The sequence below is a fragment of the Desmodus rotundus genome, chromosome 5 (genome assembly GCF_022682495.2).
Source record: "Desmodus rotundus isolate HL8 chromosome 5, HLdesRot8A.1, whole genome shotgun sequence".
Classification (NCBI taxonomy): Eukaryota; Metazoa; Chordata; class Mammalia; order Chiroptera; family Phyllostomidae; genus Desmodus; species Desmodus rotundus.
In genome coordinates, this window is record NC_071391.1 from 87,724,941 (window position 1) to 87,742,064 (window position 17,124).

General features: G+C 42.9%; 1 protein-coding gene across 7 annotated transcripts in view; it reads right to left on the reverse strand.

Annotated features, from left to right (window-relative positions):
• Window positions 1-17,124, reverse strand: part of SIK3 (SIK family kinase 3) — a 307,559-nt gene that overhangs the window by 9,739 nt on the left and 280,696 nt on the right. For 5 of the 7 annotated variants that reach the window (XM_045204075.3, XM_053925708.2, XM_045204073.3 and 2 more), the window contains 8 exons: window positions 16,858-17,008; window positions 16,017-16,142; window positions 15,674-15,759; window positions 15,104-15,213; window positions 13,759-14,095; window positions 12,269-13,128; window positions 1,771-1,934; window positions 723-855 (listed from right to left, as the gene is read on the reverse strand). In XM_045204075.3, the coding sequence (XP_045060010.2) occupies window positions 723-855; window positions 1,771-1,934; window positions 12,269-13,128; window positions 13,759-14,095; window positions 15,104-15,213; window positions 15,674-15,759; window positions 16,017-16,142; window positions 16,858-17,008 (1,967 nt within the window). The remainder of the gene's footprint in view (window positions 1-722; window positions 856-1,770; window positions 1,935-12,268; window positions 13,129-13,758; window positions 14,096-15,103; window positions 15,214-15,673; window positions 15,760-16,016; window positions 16,143-16,857; window positions 17,009-17,124) is intronic. The other 2 variants (XM_053925710.2, XM_053925709.2) reach the window with 1 other exon arrangement.

A 17,124-nucleotide genomic window follows, 5' to 3' on the forward strand; every position in this document is an offset into this window, starting at 1 on the left:
TTTAGTGACTGTAGGCTGGAAGCCAGGATTCTTCTAAGTGTTCCATTTTCCCCCATTACTGTGTCTCCCACCATCAAGCTCTATCAAAAACTGTAGTGTGGGAGAAGACATAATATTGCTCCTTCAGGAAGACTTCCCTCTTTAAAGGAAAAGACAATTTACTGCTAGTGATTACTGGGAACTCTCTACACTCTAGGAATAGTTCCAAGCACTTTCAACTCACTAGGGCAGTTGACACACCACAATCTAGGACACAGGCTCTATTGTTTCTGCCACTTTACAGAGGAGGATGCTGGGGCTCAGAAAGGCTGAGTGCCTTGCTCATGTAGCCTGTGAAGGGCAGGCAGGCAGGGTTTCCTGCAGACCTGTCCAATCCAAGGCCTGTGCTTTATATCTATTATGATACCTTCCCTTAATTGGTTCTAAGGGGAGGCAGACATATTCTATTAGAGTGCCCTCTAATTGGAACCAGAAAAACAGCTATTAAAGGAGTTTATAAACAGAAATGTGGTATCTCTGCACTCAACCAGAAGGCATGCTCCTTTATTTATACACACATGCTCGGTGAAAGAGATGTGGGAAAGAATTCTGTGTCAACACCTTTGGGGCGCTGTGGCATCCCATAAACTCTTTATACTGAAGAAGAGAGCAGTCACTGGTAAAGACAGAAGGGGGGAGTTCTAGGGACTTCTCTGGGGCACCCCATGTGCAAGCCTCCTTACCCTCATTTTCCCCATCCTGAAACTGCTGGCTCCCCATAAGCGAGGACTGACTAAGGACAGCATCTGACATCCGGGCAGAACTAAGTGCTTTCCCAGCCACAAGACTCATTCCTGGCAAGTTATCCAGCTGCACCTGCAGAAAATTATTAGGAAAGTAAGTAAAGATACCAAATAATATGCAACACATAGATAATCCTGAGAGATAGCTATTCCCTCTACAAGAGCTCAGGCACCACTCCTAAGCAGTAGTCCCAGATGCCCCTCCTCTGCACAGTGCCATCCAAAGGGGGCTGTAACAGGGACAGGTGTGGGAAACTGCTGCAGCTTCTGCCCTTAGAGTGGGTGAGGTGGGGGAGGGCATGGTGTGAATCTCAGCTGGTGAACAGATGCCATTGACACCTACATGGCCTTCCAAACCAGGTTTCTGACTTATCCCCGTCACCATGAGGAGTCGAATAGAACTCTCTGCGAGGATAGAAATGTCCTACCATGCTGTCTAATACAGAGTCATGAGCCACAAGAGGCTACTGAGCACTTGAAATGTGACTAAAGTGACTGAGGAACTAAATTTTTAACTTAATTATATTAAATTTGAATAGCTACTTGTGGCTAGTTGCTACTGCATTTATCAGTGCTGCTCTAGGAGTCTGCCCTAGGAAAAACAAGCCTTACAGAGCAAGGTTAGCTCTCTTTGAGTAAGTTCAATGTACCTGCCAGAAAAACCACCAAGAGCCTAAGAATTCATTTGCTGGGGCTTGAGTTTTAGGTTGTTTGGATAAAAGTTTAATAACTAAGGCTATAGGGGACAGATGGCAACTAGTCTTGAGTCCTCAGTCTAAAACTGGAGAATAGATCCCACTGAGATTCTACCGGAGCTAAGGGCTGGTCTGTTTGGGTGATTCAAAGATATGCTTCCTTAGTTCAAAGAGGTGCAGGACTCTGGTTGAGAAGACCGGAGGAGTACATGCTACCCAACATTACTAAGTTTTGTTTCCAGGGTTGGAATTGATACAATTCCACTTCTGAGAAGCAGGAGGGACCAACATACATAAGCATCGTCACTATTCTGGATTGTATGGTGTCTCTGGAGGGTCCGAGGCCTGTGGTGCTCACTGACTGAGGGGCGTGCTGGGTACCCAAGTCCATTATGATCTGGCAGATCCATTGCTTGTCCTGGAGAACTTCTATCCATGCAGTTCCCTAGGACAGATTCTGAGGAGACAGCAAAATAGGGCTGGTCAGCAGACCTGAAGTTTCTCTCAACACTGTCAATACCTACCAAAGAAATGTCTTGCAAGGGGCAATGAAGCTATGGAACATAGCTCCAATGTTCTCAAACTCTGTCCATAGCTCCTCCACTCTTTACATTCCTATCCTCGACCTTCCCTCTTTCCCCATGCTCACTTTGGCAATATCATCTGTTTTCATGACTTCCAACTATACTGCCTCTGTGTAAAGAACTGCAGAAATCCTCTTTTAAGCTCTAGGTCCACACAGCTCCAAATATTTACTAGATATATTCTTCTGGATATTTAACATGTCTAATTCTAAACTCATCAACTTCCCCCACAACCAGCTCCTGTTTCAGAAATCCTTGCTTCTTATTGCCTATTTTCCGAACTTGTGTGTGAGCTCATAGGGTACTTTACTCCTGGCTCTACATCAACTTAAGTGTAAAGAATCTACCTCTGCAATATTAGTCACTCCAGTCCCTTTCTTTCCAATCTCACAGCTACCATTCAAGCCCTATTACCTCTTGCCTCGATTACTACAATAGCCTCTTAACTATGCCCCTACCACTATCCTACAAAGGTTAGTCTTTCTACTGGGTAGGCCAAACACCTCATTTTCCACAACACTTTCCAGGCCTATCGTCCAATGAAGATTACTTACTGCTCTCCTCTACATCCTAAACTCTGGTCAAATGGGACCACTTAAATCTCCCCTACCCATCCGCAACTCTATGTAAATACTTGCTCCTGCTGTTCCTTCTCCCTGGAAATGCTTAGTTTTTCTACTTCCATTCCTGCCAATCCAAATCAACTCATCCTTCTGGGTCCATCTCAAATGTGAACATCTTTTTGAAACTTTCCGTTTCAAATAGAAATAGATCTGCCTTTAAGTGTCAGAAGACTTTACTGAACTCCAATGACTCTTATCTAATTATTCCTGGCACCATGTTCAATTCTGTACTTGTCTTAATCATTCCTGTAAAACTGTTAAGTTCTTTGAGGACAAGAATTGTGTCTTACGTGTGTCTGTGAGCCTTTTGTACTCTAGAACATTGTCCTATACCCAGTATTTATTAATTCTCTCCTTAACTGATGTTAATAAATGTTCTTTTAATATGGGTTAGTATCCTGTCAAGAGTCAGGCAACCCTAAGAACTGTATTTTGGAAAGAAAGAAGAGTTCAAGAGGAATGAATATTTCTTCTTCACTTAGCATGGTCAAGACCACCACCAGGGCCACAGGAAGTTGCTAGACCCTCCCAGTTGCACTTTTGGCTCCACTTCTTAAGAGCCAGGCACTTGAACATGTTTTGTTTACCTGGTTGTTTTCTTGGGGGTGTTAAAGCTCGTTGGCAAATATTGGACCTATCTCCTAATGAACTATATACCTCAGCAAGACCAGGTTTTCAAAAAATTTTTAATAGGAAACATAGCCCTAATGCGAGTAGTTATTTGAATAATCAAAGGAAAACATACTGCCTGAGTGCTGGGTAAAGGGTTTCAGGTCTCTATACTGAAATGGTCTCCTACAACAATCAAGGTTAGGCCTGGGCTTAGGGGCTGAGGTAGAATGGGAGGGGAGGGGAGCTGACTAATAGGCATATTTCTGGTAATGTAAAACATTCTGGAGAAAAATAAGAGGAGGGGGAACTTCCCAACTACCAAAAATGAAAGCAAGTGAGAAATCTTTTGAAAGTTCTGTGAACAAAGAGGTCAAAGGAATAGCCAGAAGTCAACTCTTCAGCTACTGACAGATAAAAGCCAGCAGAGAGAGGAAGATAAAAGAAAGCCTACACCAAAACTTGCTTTGTGGGATTAGCTCACCCATCATACCCACCCAGCCCAATTCCTCTCAGTGGGCACAGCTTATGTGCTAACCCCAGGGCCAGAGATAAACCACTGGCAGGAAGTGGTGCAACAATGGCTTTGTGGAGTGAGGAACTGGCTCTCTGGTCTCTGCTACCAAGAAGCAACATATAGCTGCTTCTTACCTTTTCAAAATATTTTTCAATTCCCTGGGGTTCTTTTCTTTTTCTGGATTATAGAATTGGATGCAAATCTCATCAATTGCATCTCCTTGCTCCCCAAAGACAAACATAAGAGCTCTCCTGTTTAAAGATTTTTTTAAAGGATCATTATCAAACATGAGGAAACGGCAAAGCTAACAAAATATTTAAGCCCTGGTTATTGATAATTCTGACATCTTCTAGAGGCCTCAATGTGTTTGTTTGTCTAATATGTATGCTAAACAATCTCCTCTCCCCCCACCCCTTTTTTGGAATTTATTTTTATTCCTAAAAATGAGGTTTCTCCAAACCCAAACACCCACCCTCATTTTGGCCCTGCCTTTGGGAAGGTCACATGGGACACTGTCCTCCTTGTCTGCTCTCCTCCTGGACTTCAGGTCTGGTGCCAACATACCTGAGTGCCACCAAGACAGAGCAAACTATTGCTTGACTAACCATGTGATGAACCTTCCTGAGTCTCTCACTCAGAGCTCATGAGCATAGCTCTGGGGTCAGGAAGACCTGGGCTTGAATGCTGTCTTCACCAGGATTCCCTGGGGAGTGGGCCAGTAACCTGACTTGATGGGGTCTCAGTTTCTTTGTCTGTAATACAGGACTTACTCCACAGGTATGTAAAGTGCTTACTAGAGCTTGGTACACTGTAAAGACTGGTATTACTCATACTCATTTCAGAGATGTTAGTTTTGAGGGGATAAGGGCTTACTGAACCAGTTGACAGAAACAAAGAAACCGATTTTATCAAAAAGGACCTTCTAGAATTATGAAGACAATTTCCCCATATATAAGTGAACAAATGAATTAATGAAACTTTAATTTTCAGTTTCGGAAGAAGCCTCTGATTTAGGAAAGGAGTTAGGTAACAAACCAGAGCTTTGTCTGCTCAAGTTTCAATATAATCCACAGGTCAAAGATCTGTAAGGGCTAGCAGCTATTGCTTGGCAGATGTTTTGAGAGGTACAGGATGGAAGGTGAGGAGGCATAAAGGAAGGAATATTAGGCTAGGGAATCAGAAAACTTGAAGTCAGGATCTAACTCCATCACCAACAGAATGTACAAAATTGGGTAATCCTTTTAATCTCTCATAATCTCAGTTCTCTACCTCAAAAATGAGTTGTTTGGGGGGCTCAAAAGACAACACATGTGAAAGGGTATTTAACAAATTATAAAGGACTGCACAAGTAAAGTATGAATTTTAGTAAGAACACCGAGTCCTGAGTCTAGAAGTCCTTTGTGATATTCTAAGATGAGACCTACTGACCAACTGGGGGTGAAGTGAAGTGTACATAGAATAACCCACTAACCAAGGGACATGAAATTTAGGCTCAAATCTTTGGCATCCTTTATGCCAATTCAGCAAGCTCACCAAAGGATATATAAATAATAGAGAAAAGAGGACTTCTGAGAGCAGCATTCTCATGTATTTACTGAAGTAAAGCCCTTATTACAGAGGAGAGGATGATCATCTGATCATGAAAGGGAAGGAATACACAAATGGACACACTGCACACCACCTACCTGCTTGGGGAACTGTGGGGCAGCTTGCACAACTCCTATTGAATCTGTCAATGTTGACTTGTCCTTACTCATTTACTAGGTTTTAAGAAAAAAATGAGACAAATGACATGTGTGCATGTTTTTCTTAAAGGTTCCGAGGGGAACCCTCTAAGCCTGTCATTTTACCTCACTCTGAGGCCTGAAGTCCACTAACATTGCTGACACTGACTAGGCTCAAGGAAGAGGATGTGGTTTTCTTTGTGAGTTCAAGTTGGTAATCGCACTGTTTAAACCAGTTATGCTGTTGTAATTATTTATTTGCAAAGTAAAAAAAAAATCAAGTATAGAAGATAACCCTTCATTCTACTTCTGTAGTGGCAGTTAGGGAGACGGGGCACATAGTGCCCTGAAACTTCTACATATTTCAAACAAACCTTTAGCACACTGCCTGCTTAGTGCCCTGGAGCACCTGGCTTCACACTGAGTGGTAGCACAGAGCCATAAAGGAAATAGGTAACCATGAACAATGACATGATGGCATTTAGTTTTCCTTGAGTTAGCACCAGTGATTCCTGTTCATCTTCAGAAATTTTAGAAAGATCACACTATATCTGCTTTTTATAATCATAGTCTTGCATCACTCAACAATGGAAATACATTCTGAGAAATGTGTCGTTATGTGATTTTGTCATGCGAACATCACAGAGTGTACTTACACAAACCTATGTAGTAGAGCCTACTATACACCTGGGCTGTATGGTGTAGCCTATTGCTTGTAGGTACAAACCTGTACAGCACGTTACTGTACTGAATACCTTAGGCAATTTTAAGGCATTGTGCTAAGACATTATGAGAGCTATGACATGATTAGGCAATGGGAATTTTTCAGCTCCATTATAATCTCATGAAACCATCATCATATATTCAGTCCATCATCAGCCAAAACACCCTTGTGTGGTACATGACTGCACACCTCTTATACAGCACTCATTAGGTGGCACTTTATGTTAAAACTGTTCATGACGTTGCCTTCCCTTCCCCCAGTAGGTATAAACTTCCCAAGGGCGGTTCTTTAGCTTTTCATCTGTACATTCCACACAGCACCTACACAACACAGTCTGTGAGTCCTAGTAATTCAATGAATTTTATTGAATTTGCTCTACCATGGAAATAACAAATAAGTGTTTTGGCACTAGTGTGTACCTGCAGAGGTTGAGGTATCATTAAAGGAAACAGCAAGCACCCCCCCCCCCCCCATCCAAGAGATAAGTAAGTGTGAGCTTCCTCCACTTGCCTGCAGGGTGGTGGAGGTAGAACATCACAAACCTTTCTTAACAAAAGTGACAGCAGATCATCTGATTCTTGCTAATGTAAAACTGTGGGCTCTCAGGTTTTTAAAAGGATAAAAGAATCATGTCAGTTTGAAGAAGGGAAATTGTGGAGCCTCAGGTTCTACTGTAAAAGGGATCACTAATACATCTCAAGATGGTTGTGAAAAGAAATGAGTAACTGAGTTGAAAGCAGCATGCAAGGAGCAGATTTACTACAAACACTAATTCCACCCTCCTTCTCTAAGGGGTATTTAGCTTAACATCGCTAAGTACACAGATGAAGAAAGGGAGGAGAGGTTACAGCCAGGCCCACTGTCAGGCCTCCAGTCAGAGTAAGCTCGTGTTGTTGTTTAAGAACAATGGGGTCTTCCACGATAAGAAATTGTTTTAATAATTTCTTATCAGATACACATCTTAAAGGGATTTTAACTCTTGAGCACCATCTGGCTTCCTTAGACCATTAGTTTCTCTATTGTATTATTTCACTATACTGGATTCTAAAGACACCTCATAGTTTGTGGCTTTATCCATTAAAGATAATTGTATATGTGACTCCAAAAGTCACAAACTAGGAGCAGATGTTAGGAAAAGGTAAACAGTATTCGAGTGAGAACAGGAATAGTCTGTAGCTAAGTTAAAGAGTAAGTTTAGAGTAAACTGGGTATAAAGAAGAAAGAATAGTGTCTATAATACATTGGCAGGAGCTAAGACTACAGCTTCTAGAAAAGCTCATACCAAAGATAACAGAAAAAAATATTAAGAAAAAAAAGAGAACTTTGGTGGTGGGGGGGAAGATACCTGCAAAGCTGATAATGAGGCAACAAGGACAGGAGAGTGTTGAGCTGAAACCTTTAGGAATACACTTACTCTGGTTTCTTCCAGAAACCACAAAAGATGTTTGTAGGGGATAATGGTGGTGATGGTGGAAGAATGTAGGGAGAAGAAAGATGGAGGAGAGAGGTAATGATAGAAACTCAGCTAGGGAAAGAAGAGATTTGTCAGAATTATAACCCTGAAGTTCTGGCCTGTAGTGAAGGCCTTAGATTTAAAAGAAGGGGCATGACTGACTGACAGAATTGTGTATTGGTTTACAACCAGCAGGAGAATTGAGTAACGTGCCACTATTTTCCTGGCACATTGCAGCTGGATCTAGATCATACTCCGGATTTTAGAAAACCTCTGCCCTTAACTTCTACTAGGTTCCTTCATGTATACTACTCTTAAAAACCAACCAAACCTGCTTGTTATCCCCTCAAAACATCCCCGATACATTCTTACCCACTGGTCTTTCCTGAAATACTTCTCCCTGAAATCCAAATGGCAAAATCTTCATCCATCATACCCAATTCAAATGCTACTGACTGCTGGTTGAGAACTAATTCCTCTGATTGAGAACTAATCTCCCCCACCTCTGGTACTGCCACACTTGGACCAAACACATTCTACCTTAGTTTAGGTACTAAGTAGATCAGCAAGCCCGCCCGCTACAAGGGAGATTCCTTTGACAGCTATGGTATGTAGGTGAATTCAAGCCCTCCAGTCTTTCTGCAGAGAAGAGTCAGACTGGGGGGAAAAATGAAGAGGAATTAGAATAATTTTTGAACAAAAACATTTCAAAAGGTGTTATAATACATGGCAATCCAGGATGCGGGAATGGGGAAGGTACACTATTTGCTCCAGCTTTGCTCTTTCCTTGGTGCCCTGCATCTGCTAGAGTGAACTGAACGACCCTTGCATTCAGATGCCACCTACTAGCTTAACTGTTGACCCTGGGGGCAAATTACTCTGTGCCTCAGCTGTCTCACTAAGAAGATGGGATAATGAGAGCTATTACCATATATGGTTGTTAGGAGGATTAAATTAATTTATAAATGAGTAGCATTTGGTGTCTAGCACATGGAAAACCCTATTAAAAGTTCATTTTTTACAAATATAGTATGCTAATCTCGCGAAAGCTTTCAATCACACAGGAAGTTCTCTCACAGTATCCCTAAAACCACCATGCTGTCTCTGCTAGGACAGACAGAAAATTCCAAGGCTATCTAGGCAGCCTATGCTAGAATTGTTCTTTTTTATTTTCCTTTTAAATATATTTTGATTATGCTATTACAGTTGTACTGATTTTTTCGCTTTTGCCCTCCTCCACCTGGCACCCCCATTCTCTCCAGCAATCCCTCCCCTTAGTTTATGTCCATGGGTCATGCATGTAAGTTTTTTGGCTTCTCCATTACGTATACTATTCTTAACACCCCCTGTCTATTTTGTGCTTCTTAATCCCTGCACCTTTCCCTCTATTTCCCTCCTTCCCCCTCCCAACTGATAACCCTCCAAATGATCTCCGTATCTATGATTCCATTTCTGTTGTTGTTTGCTTAGCTTGTTATTTGGATTCAGTTATTGATAGTTGTGAATTTGTTGCCATTTTAATGTTCATCATTTTGATCTTCTTTTTCATATATAACTCCCTTTAGCATTCATATAGTAGTGGTTTGGTGATGATGAGCTCCTTTAGTTTTACCTTGTCTGGGAAGCACTTTTCCTGCCCTTCAATTCTAAATGATAGCTTTGCTGGACAGAGTATTCTAGGTTGTAGGTCCTTGCTTTTCACCACTTTGAATACTTCTTGCCAGTCCCCTCCAGGCTGCAAAGTTTCTTTTGAGAAATCAATCAACAGTCTTATGGGAATGCCTTTGTAGGTAACGATCTGCTTTTCTATTGCTGCTTTTAAGATTCTCTTTGTGCTTAACCTTTGGCATTTTAATTATGAGGTGTTTTGGTGTGGTCCTCTTTGGGTCCATCTTATTCGGGACTCTCTGTGTTTCCTGGACTTGGGTCTATTTCCTTCACCTAATTAGGCAAGTTTTATTTTTTTCAAATAAGTTTCAATTTCTTACTCTTCCTCATCCCCTTTCGGCACCCTTATGATTTGGATGTTGGTACGTTTTGAGACGTCCCAGAAGTTCCTAAGTCTATCCTTGTTTTCGTGAATTCTTTTTTTCTTCCTTCGGTTCTGATTCAATGATTTTTCCTTCCTTGTTTTCCAAATTGTTGATTTGATTCTTAGCTTCATCCCCTCCACTGTTGGTTCCCTGAAGATTTTTATTTCACTTAATGTAGCTGTCATTTTTGCCTGGGTCTTTTTTATGCCATTGCAGTACCCAGTGAGTTCCTGGAGCACCCTAATAACCACTGTTTGAACTGTGCATCTGATAGGTTACTTTTCTACATTTCACTTAGTTATTTTTCTGGAGTTTTGTTGTTATGTTCTTGCATTTGGGCTGTATTTCCTTGTCTCCTCATTTTGCCAGCCTCCCTGTGTTTGTTTCTGTATATTAGGTAGAGCTGCATGGACTCCCTGTCTTAGTAGTGTGGTCTATTGTAGAAAAGCATACCTGTTAAGTTGTATGGGGCAGAGCCTTAGGTAATTGCCCAGGAGGGGCAACCCATGCCACCGCTCTGTTGCTCTGTGTGGAGACATAGCAACAGAGGGGACAGTGCTGTTGCATGGCCTCTAGAGTTTTGCTCGAAAGAAAGCTGTCTCCTGGCACTCACACTTCACTTTCTCCCCATATGCCACTAGTGCCCTTCCAGCTGTTGCCCTGGTGCCAGATTCCAGAGGGTGTGGGTCTGCATGAGACCTAAGTCTGTTGTGGGCCCTGTAAGAAAAGTCTTTTGAGAATCCCTCAGTGTCTTCCACCACCTCAACCCCCACTGGTTTTTACAGCCAGAAGTTATGGGGACTTATCTTCCTGGCACTGGAACCCTAGGCTGGGTGGTTTGGACTGCGGCTGGGATCCCTTGCTCCCAAGGTATCCCTCTCATTTTTCATCCACTACACATGGGTGTGGGACCACCCATTCCATCTCCGTGCCTCTCTGTGCCACTCCGCTTTCTACGTCCCTCCAACCCACCTAGATGAATGTGGCTTCTTTAAATCCTTGGTTGTTGGACTTCCACACAGCTTGATTTTCTGACAATTCTGGGTGATATTTATTTTGTAGTCTAGTTGTATTTTTTGCCTAGTTGTGCACAGAGGCAAGGTGTGTTTGCCTATACCTCCACCTTGACTGGAAGTCTAGAATCTTTCTTATAAAAGTCCTTAGAGAGTTGACACTTGCTGCTACATTTCTTCTGATCTTGGTTCTGCCCCCAAATAAGAACCCAGAGGAGTCAAATCCCTTCTATCTAAGAGGTATGATAATTCTCCTTAGTTTACTTCCCCCAATACAAAACATCCCCAGGTCTGTGAGCCATTCCACATATGATTTGGTTCTGAAACTTCTCACAATACACTTGACTGGTGCACATCTCTAGGTGGGATGGCATCCAACTGTTCAAAAGTCCAAGATTTAACAGGTGTTTTATGCAACCAGATGTCCCTTCCTGCCAGTGCATAGTGAGCACAACATGAAGGCACCGAGTCTTTTTACACATAAACTGATTTAGAGTAACATCTTCTGTCCTGCCCTGCACTATGGGACCTAGCAGCTGAGTTTTGTGTGTTGACTTTAAAAGACACTGTAGGAGATGCAGGTAGCTCCAAGAAGGGAAGGATGTAAGAAATGCTCAGTTTCAGGATTGTGTATGTATGGATACACTCATTTTTCAAGATCTATAATGATGAGATGGATATTAGTCCAGATTTTGTTTAGGATGAATGTTATAATATTAATGGAACAACATTTTTTTAGTGCAACCTACTGATGGTAATATTAATTTCCCTCAGAATGAAAATAAATGTACTTATTTATTATAAAGACAGAATAAAAGGACATGGGGCCCCTTACAATGTTGTAAAAATCTGCACTTAGTTTATTAATGAAGTGATCAGAGTAATAATACTAATACCTCACTTTTATATCATAATTTCAGATTACATTTCTTTTCTTACGCTCTCATGCACACACATTACATATAGAACAAACACGTTTGTATGTTTTAATCTTCCCAGATACTCTGTAAAGCACCATCACTCCTCCTACCTTTTTCACAGGTAAGGAAAGTAGGAACCTGAGGGTGTACGTGACAAGGTTATCACATTCATGACAGAGGCAAGTTCAGAATTCAGATGCTTTGAATTTTGGTCCAATGCTATTTATTCTAAACTATATTTCCTTACCATTGGTTGACTTTTTTCTATTGCGTAAGTTAAAGTTGGGTATTCTAATGTTGAGAAATTCCGTATTCTAAAAAAACATGGCATGAATATAGGAAATAGATATCTTACTTACTGTATTATCTAAGTGTTAAGTTTCTATCACTAAGCTTTTAATTTTGAAAATAAGACCCCTTACCCACCAATTCCCACTTCCTACATGCTTCTCCCTCAAAAGGTCCTGAAGGTCTTCTCAGAAATTCTTTTTCTTTTAGGAACACAGAGTACTAGCTGAAAAAAATAACATTACTAAGTTAATTGAATTGGGGCAGATTGGCTCAGGACTTTTAATTTGAAGGGACTCTTACCTCGGCTGGACACCTTATTTTTATTGAATGCAGCAGCTGGCTGATGTCGGTATGGATGTATCCCCAATTCCTGTGCATGACTCATAGTTCCTAGTAAAGATTCAGGGTCCCCAGGTCTGCCAGTACTCAGGAGTAGTGGGCTGTCATGGCAACCTTTGGTCAATGCATTTGAACTCTTCCTGTCTGGAAAGCCATCCTTGGCCCCCTCACATGAGCACTCCTCTTCCATGCTCTCTGAAGGCATAAGTACCGGCTGGTGAGCATAACCATGGGTCAGGCTGGGTGAGGAAACCTGTGAGATACATTCTTGTGCTCTGATTTGTAGAAGATGCTGGGGGCTGGTGTGGTGGTGATATGAGTCAGTATTTTGATATGGTAAAGCCTGGTGCTCTGTCATACTCTGTCCCCCAAGATTGGGAGCCAAATTCCCATCATCCCCCTGGTTCATATGCCTGAACAATTCTTGGTATTCTTGCTGCTGCTGTTGCCTTTTAATGAGCTGTGCAAACTCTGCTGGAGGCAGCCGAATGTCCGAGTGGCCGGTGAGCGAATGCCGGGGAGACAGCAGTCCTTGGAGAATTTGGGGTACCTGCTGGTGTCTTGTATAGTCTGGAGGCGTGGGGGACAGCAGGGCCTGCTGCAGTGCTGACGTGGTATAGTGAGGTGGCTGCTGATGTGCACTGGGAGGGAAGGTGGGGAATTGGTCAAGTGGAGGGACTTTCAGGGCTTGGGTTGGAGGGAACCCCACTCCTGTTGAAGGGCTGTAGCTGCTGGGGGAACCCCGGGACTGGTCCGAAAACAGGTAGGGGTGTAAATGCGCCTGGTCGTAGTTAGCAGGGGAGAACCGATTCACGTTCAAGCTGCAGACATAAAAGGGAGTGAGTACCAGGCATCCATGTAACAAGTGCACTGTGTTTCCCCTGGAGAATAGCTACTCCTTTTTCTCAGTAGGGAGCTCTACTGATACTGCGGAGAACTGCAGAGTGACAGGGAAGATGGGGATACATGCACCAACCCAACTCATCCCTGCACTCACTTACCCAGTAATGTCTAAGGGATTTAGGGCACTGTGTATAATAGACCCAGCTCCAGGTAAAGGTAGCCACTATCTTACAGCATCATTTAAGCTACTAAGAAGCACCAATCTCTTAGAATACAAGTGACAAGAGAGGGAAGAATCCTCAAAGAATAGACAAGGAAAACTGGCATTTTAACCAGCTTCTCTAATAGACCATTTTCTTCTTTGCAGAAAAATAGTAAGATAGCTTTGTAATTTTCCTCTCCTGTCTCATTAGTATTTTGATCCCTTATTTGGTCAATAAATAGGTTTCAAGTTCACCCCAAACCCACCATTTTGATTTAGAAAGGGTGAAATAAGCATAGCTCAGTCAAACCCATTTTTCTTCCCTCCTCCGTTCTTGCCCTGCTAAGGGGCTTTCTCCCTCCTGGATCACCTGGACAGCTGGCTGGAAAACTTTAGGTAGTCTTACCTGTGGGCCTCTGCACTGTCAGCACTCAGCTGCTTGGACAAGGGCCGGTGGCCATAGCTGAAGGTAGCCATAAGGTTGGCACGGTGCTGCATCTGAATCTGACTGGCACTGGGGCTAATGGAGACACCCCGCCCAGCAGAGCCCGCAGTTGTCCCTGGCATGTTGCTAAGCATGTCAACAGGCTCCTGTACTTGGATGGTCACCTGCTGTGACTGGGGAGGCTGCTGTATGCCCAAGCAGGTGAGTGCGACGTTGGGAGGAGAACAGTTCTCAGGTGGCTGCTGGAAGATTGCACTGCGGGAGGGTAAGCCTTGAAACTGGGAGGGAGATGCAGCACCTAGAGAGAAAGACACCTCAGAGTGACTGAATGCTCAGGGTACCTTCCAGCTGGAAGTAATGGGAGCCAATGAAGATAACAAACCAAATGCCATTTAGAGCAGTACCTCTCAAACTGTAGTGTGCATAAGGCTCATCTGCAGCACCCGTCAAAACGCAGATTCCTGGGCCCTACCCACAGCATTTTGATTCAGTAGGTCAGGCTGGGGCCTCATGGATCAGTATTTCTAATAAGTTGCTGTGAAAGTTTGTCCATGGATTATTCCATGATTTAGAGCAGTGTTTTTCCAACTCTAACGTGCATACAAATGGCCTGGGGGTCTTGCCAAAATGCTGATTCTGATTTAGCAGATCTGGAATAGGGCCTGAGATTCTAATTTTCCTGCTGAGGTTGTTGGTCAGGGAACCCTACCTTGAGTAGAAAGAATATAGAGACCAAATTCAGACTGTCCAGGGATCTAGACTGTGTCACATTATGTAAGAGATTACCAGTTTTTGAATGCTAAACCCTCGTATCGCTGCTCTCTAAGGACCCATAGGAATTAGGGCGTACTCATCTTCACCTCCGTCTAAACACCCACAAGAGAGGGCCCACATGTACACTGGATAACTAAACAGAGGCATGACAATAAGGAAGGTTCTGGTGCCAGCTTTTTATTTGATAGAGTTGGAGGGTGTTTTATTAAAACTATATTAATAGTTAACCTTTATTGAGAACTATTTTGTGCCAGAAACAGTTTCAAGTGCATCTATTTATTCATTAAATATTATCATCAGCCTATTTTACATTTGAGAAAGCTCAGGTAAACTGAAATTAAACAGCTTATTTGAGGTTTCACAGCTAAGGAGTTGGTAGAAACAGGCTTCAGCCAAGGCAGTCTAAGCTAAAACCCACACCCTTAAATACTATGTTATTCTGCCATTCAAATCAATTGCCTGTGGCATTCCAAACAACGACTCATTTTTTTCACGTGGCATACTATGGTTCAGTGTAAACATTTCCACTCACCATGAGACTGGATCATGGCACTGTTCATGGGGGGAGGACTATTATTGGGTTGTCTGAAGAGATGATTGTTGGGGTGATTGGGGGGTGGGCTTGATGGCTGAATCCTTAACCTTAAAAAACAACAAAACCAGGTAAGTAAATTTCCTGAGGCAACAGTATAACCATGAAATTAGCTTCAGCCATATAATACACTTAAGCAGCAGCTACTTTTTCAGTTTTCATGAACCTCCAATCTAGAACAACATACATAAACCACCCACCATAGTCTACTTAAACCCTACCTACAGATTACTTTACCGGACTTCCCAGAAAAATAGGCAGAGGTCATGGTGGGCCTGTGTCTGACCTTCTGTATTAGATGTCAGACTACTTTATTCTTGTGGCTAAGAAAATGAAGTGGCACAGGAAGTCAGGATTTCAGGGAGGCTGCTGAAATTTAAATTGGTTTCTCTGCTTTTCAAATACAGTTTTCAAGATGAAAGCTAGAGTCAGTATCTCCCATAGGAGTCAGGCCAAGGACACCAAGCTACAGAGACAACGGTTTAGGCACAGAACAAAATGATTCATTACCTTTGGAGCTGGTGGGTGAGGAGGGCTGGCTGATTTTCACATGCAGCTTGAAGAGGTGGAGAGGGCTGAGGAGGACAGATAGAATCCTAAAATAAATGGGGGAAAGGAGAAAAATAGTTGTGAGCTTGAAGATTAACATGAGCTATTCTTAGGGAAAGAACAGAAAGAACTGCCACTGAGATGTATGCTTTTGTTGTTCATCAAAAAGTCTACCTTTACCCGAACATGTCAACCGTGAACACAACTCCACTTTGCTCCACATGATCTCCTCCAAAATTCACAGACAAATCAGCCTGAAAGGAAACTCTAAACAAGTGGGGGAGAGCAAAGAATGAAGGCCTACTTGAATCTGTTGTTGGAGAATTTGATGGTGTTGCTCCTGCTGGTATAACATATGCTGTTGCTGGGTCTTCTCCAGGGTTCTTTCATCAATCTGCCCCCCATACATCTTCTGCAGCTGCTCACACTCCTGAAGGGAAAGCAGTTAGTACAGCTGGGATACAGCCAGGCCACCCATGCAGTGATGACAGCAGATGCAGATCTGCCCTAAGGTCTCATGGGAAGAAAGAGCCACAAGAGAACAGTATACTTGATGAGCAACTCACCCATTTATATAGGTATTTATGTACTAAATACATATTCACACTTTGTTCTGCATGAACTAGTGGAAAATACCAAGGATGGCGTCTGTGTACAAGTGAAAATATCCAGTGTGAAGTCTGTTTACAAAGAATATGCCTCTCAAAATTTGGTCATCAAGAAGGCAGAAAGGAAACTAGTTTAGAAGTCGGAAGGTACATTTCCTTCCTCTGGGAGCACCATTCCATACCAAATGGGGAGTATGCCAGGTGGTAGCAATGCTAAACAAGCTCCCTTAAGACCCAGTGCCCATTCTGAGAGCAATGCCAGGGTTGCTTCCAAGTACCTTCCCTGGTGCTTCCCACTAAAATCCAAGCCCAGAAATTCCTCTCTAATAAACTGCAGAGACAGGAGGAAAACCCAGTCCCTTCATGGGATAAGCAAATTTGTTCCTGGGGGAAGCTGACCAGAACAAGCAAGCAAAGAACATTAGAAAGCTGTATAGCTTTGATCCTATAAAACTACTGCACTGCTGACGTGAGGGGGATGGAAGTGGTGTCTGTAACCCATGCTTCTCCAGAGATGTGTGCGATCTGCTCCATTACCTGCTGCAACTGTTTGATGCTGCTGTTGTTGCCCATTTTTTCCAGGTGAGCTTTGAAGGCTTGGATGCTTGCAGCCCCATCAGAGAACCGGCGCACAGGGGAGAAACGCTCTGTAGGGAGGTGCAGGGTGTTGGAATCCTTGTATGTAGAGCTGAATATATGGGAAGAAAAGGTTAGGGACTAGGACTCAGGGGGTTTGACCAAATCACCTAAGCACTCCTGTTCCAGACGGACACAGAGATGGCTGGCTGCCCGAGTGCCCCTGCA